Source organism: Arachis ipaensis, chromosome B03 (genome assembly GCF_000816755.2).
Source record: "Arachis ipaensis cultivar K30076 chromosome B03, Araip1.1, whole genome shotgun sequence".
Lineage (NCBI taxonomy): Eukaryota > Viridiplantae > Streptophyta > Magnoliopsida > Fabales > Fabaceae > Arachis > Arachis ipaensis.
The window spans coordinates 28,415,799-28,417,872 of record NC_029787.2 but is presented as its reverse complement, the minus strand read 5'-3'; the positions used below and the strand labels follow the sequence as shown (position 1 = coordinate 28,417,872).

The following is a 2,074-nucleotide window of genomic DNA, read 5'->3' as shown; positions in this document are numbered from 1 at the left end:
AATGAATGGTTTCTTCCGTATTTGTTAATTTGACTTGACTAATGTGTTTGGCATCCGCCAATTTGATCGGATGGATGTAGGACACATATATAATTATAGGAGAAATGTTAGTGCCAGTAATTTTTGTGATTTGTAGTAATTAAATAGTCATCAATAGTTTTAATGGTGTGAAATTGGTGTGAGATTTCATCTAATGGCTCACTTTTTTTTGCTAGTTATATGCTGGTCAGAATTTAACAAAATTGCTCACTCTCTAGACTTTTCCTAATTATAGTTTAGCAAACATGCAAAGAGTACAAGATAATGCCAATGAGTTATTACTCAAATAGTATAGTCTTCCCATATTCAATTAAGAAGTTGCGGGTTCGAGTCTTCTATCTTTAGTAAAAAAAAAAAGAGTACAAGATAATATTGTNNNGTACATTAATTCCTGGGATTCCATGTATCTTTTTGCTTTAGGCACGCATTTGTATATATAGAAAAATCTTAAATCTTTCCATAAAAAACAAAAGGCATCTTACAGAGGTGGGGGACTATTTGACCTTTCTTACATTTAAAAAGATTCCCTAAATTTAAATCGTTATGCAACAATGCAACTATATGCCTATATATATATCTCAATAATATCATCATCTATCCTCCATGAAAGCCTATAGTAATTAAGAAGCTATGCTAAAGGAATTCATTACACAAGCAGAGGTTGGTGTAGGGTTAGAAACCCTGTGGACAGCTTTCGCAAAGGATTTTCCAAACATAGTTCCGAAAGCTCTCCCAGATATTGTGAAAGATGTGCAGCTGACCCAAGGCAATGGAGGAATTGGAACGATCCTCATCTTTAATTTTTTGCCTGGTGAGTGTGCTTCTGGATGGCAAGATTTTCATGAATGTGCTTTTTGTGAAATATTACCTTTCAATTTCATATCCCAAATTGTTTATTCTATTTTTACTTTTTAATAATAAAATATTAAAAAATACAACTCAAAATTAACTCGTCTTTAAACGTTTTTTATTAAGTAAGGAGTGTTATATTTTTTGTTAATTATTAAATAAATTTTATTTAATTTATTTATTTATTATATTTTATATCAATAATTTATATTTAATGTTAAAAATTTAAGATTTTAAATTTAAAATTTAAAATATAGAATTTAATATTCAGAATTTTAATGTTTAATTTAGAATTTAAAGTTCAAAAATTAGCAATGCACTCTTTATTTATTTATTTTTTTTTTTTGGAGTGCATTAGTATTTGCAATCAAACTCAGATATATCAAAGCCATTTACTTCTATTAATAAAACATAAATGGAAAAATAGGAGTTTTGATTTTATGATGTGTGAAAATTGTTATACTAATTTTCTGATTTGTCTAACTCTGCTAATCGTTAATTACATTATTTTGTTAATGAACTAAGATGCAAGAAGTGTAACTCATTACCAGAGGGAGAAGATCACTGAATTTGATGAAGTTAACCATGAAATTGGGCTGCAAGTGATTGAAGGGGGTTATCTGAATCAAGGTTTAACATACTACAAGACTACTTTTCAACTTTCTTCAATAGAAGATCATCGGACTTTGGTCAACGTGAAAATCTCCTATGACCATGAATCATCATCAGAGGTAGAAGAAAGTGTCAAGACATTGAAGACATCGCAGTCCACTTTATTCTTTCTTAAAAGCCTAGAAAAATATCTGTTGAATGAGGCTTGATGAAGTATTGTCATCTTTACTATTACCAATAAAGGGTTGAAGCAAAACTTTAGTTTTACTGCTAGCCCTGTTCTTCAAAGAATGGTGATTGCTATGATACCGTAAAAGTATTTGTCTAACTTATTAAAAAGAGTTAAAAATTAATATTTAATTTTAAAAATATAAAAATAAATAATTATTAAATATTCAAAAATTATCATAAAAAATAAATTAGACAAAACACGTAGTTTTAATTTTGATGTGTATAAATTAAAACAATTTTGTAAAAATAGTTTCTATTTAATTATATTTCGATATTTTAATTATAATTTCAGGATAAAAATATTTTCCTTTTTTAATAAGTACCCCATTGATGTTTACATTTT

The 2,074-nt window shown here is 27.7% G+C and overlaps 1 protein-coding gene across 1 annotated transcript; it reads left to right on the top strand.

The window, feature by feature from the left end:
• LOC107634323 (phytohormone-binding protein) lies at positions 505-1,782 on the top strand. The gene is made up of 2 exons (XM_016337858.2): positions 505-850; positions 1,414-1,782. The coding sequence occupies exons 1-2, from the start codon at positions 670-672 to the stop codon at positions 1,707-1,709; spliced, it is 477 nt and encodes a 158-aa protein (XP_016193344.1). The 5' UTR covers positions 505-669; the 3' UTR covers positions 1,710-1,782.

Bases quoted from the DNA above. Each gene is read 5' to 3' on its own strand.
- LOC107634323 (XM_016337858.2), top strand. From the start codon at position 670: ATGCTAAAGGAATTCATTACACAAGCAGAGGTTGGTGTAGGGTTAGAA. The intron at 851-1,413 runs GTGAGTGTGCTT...TAATGAACTAAG, and splicing joins CATCTTTAATTTTTTGCCTG to ATGCAAGAAGTGTAACTCAT.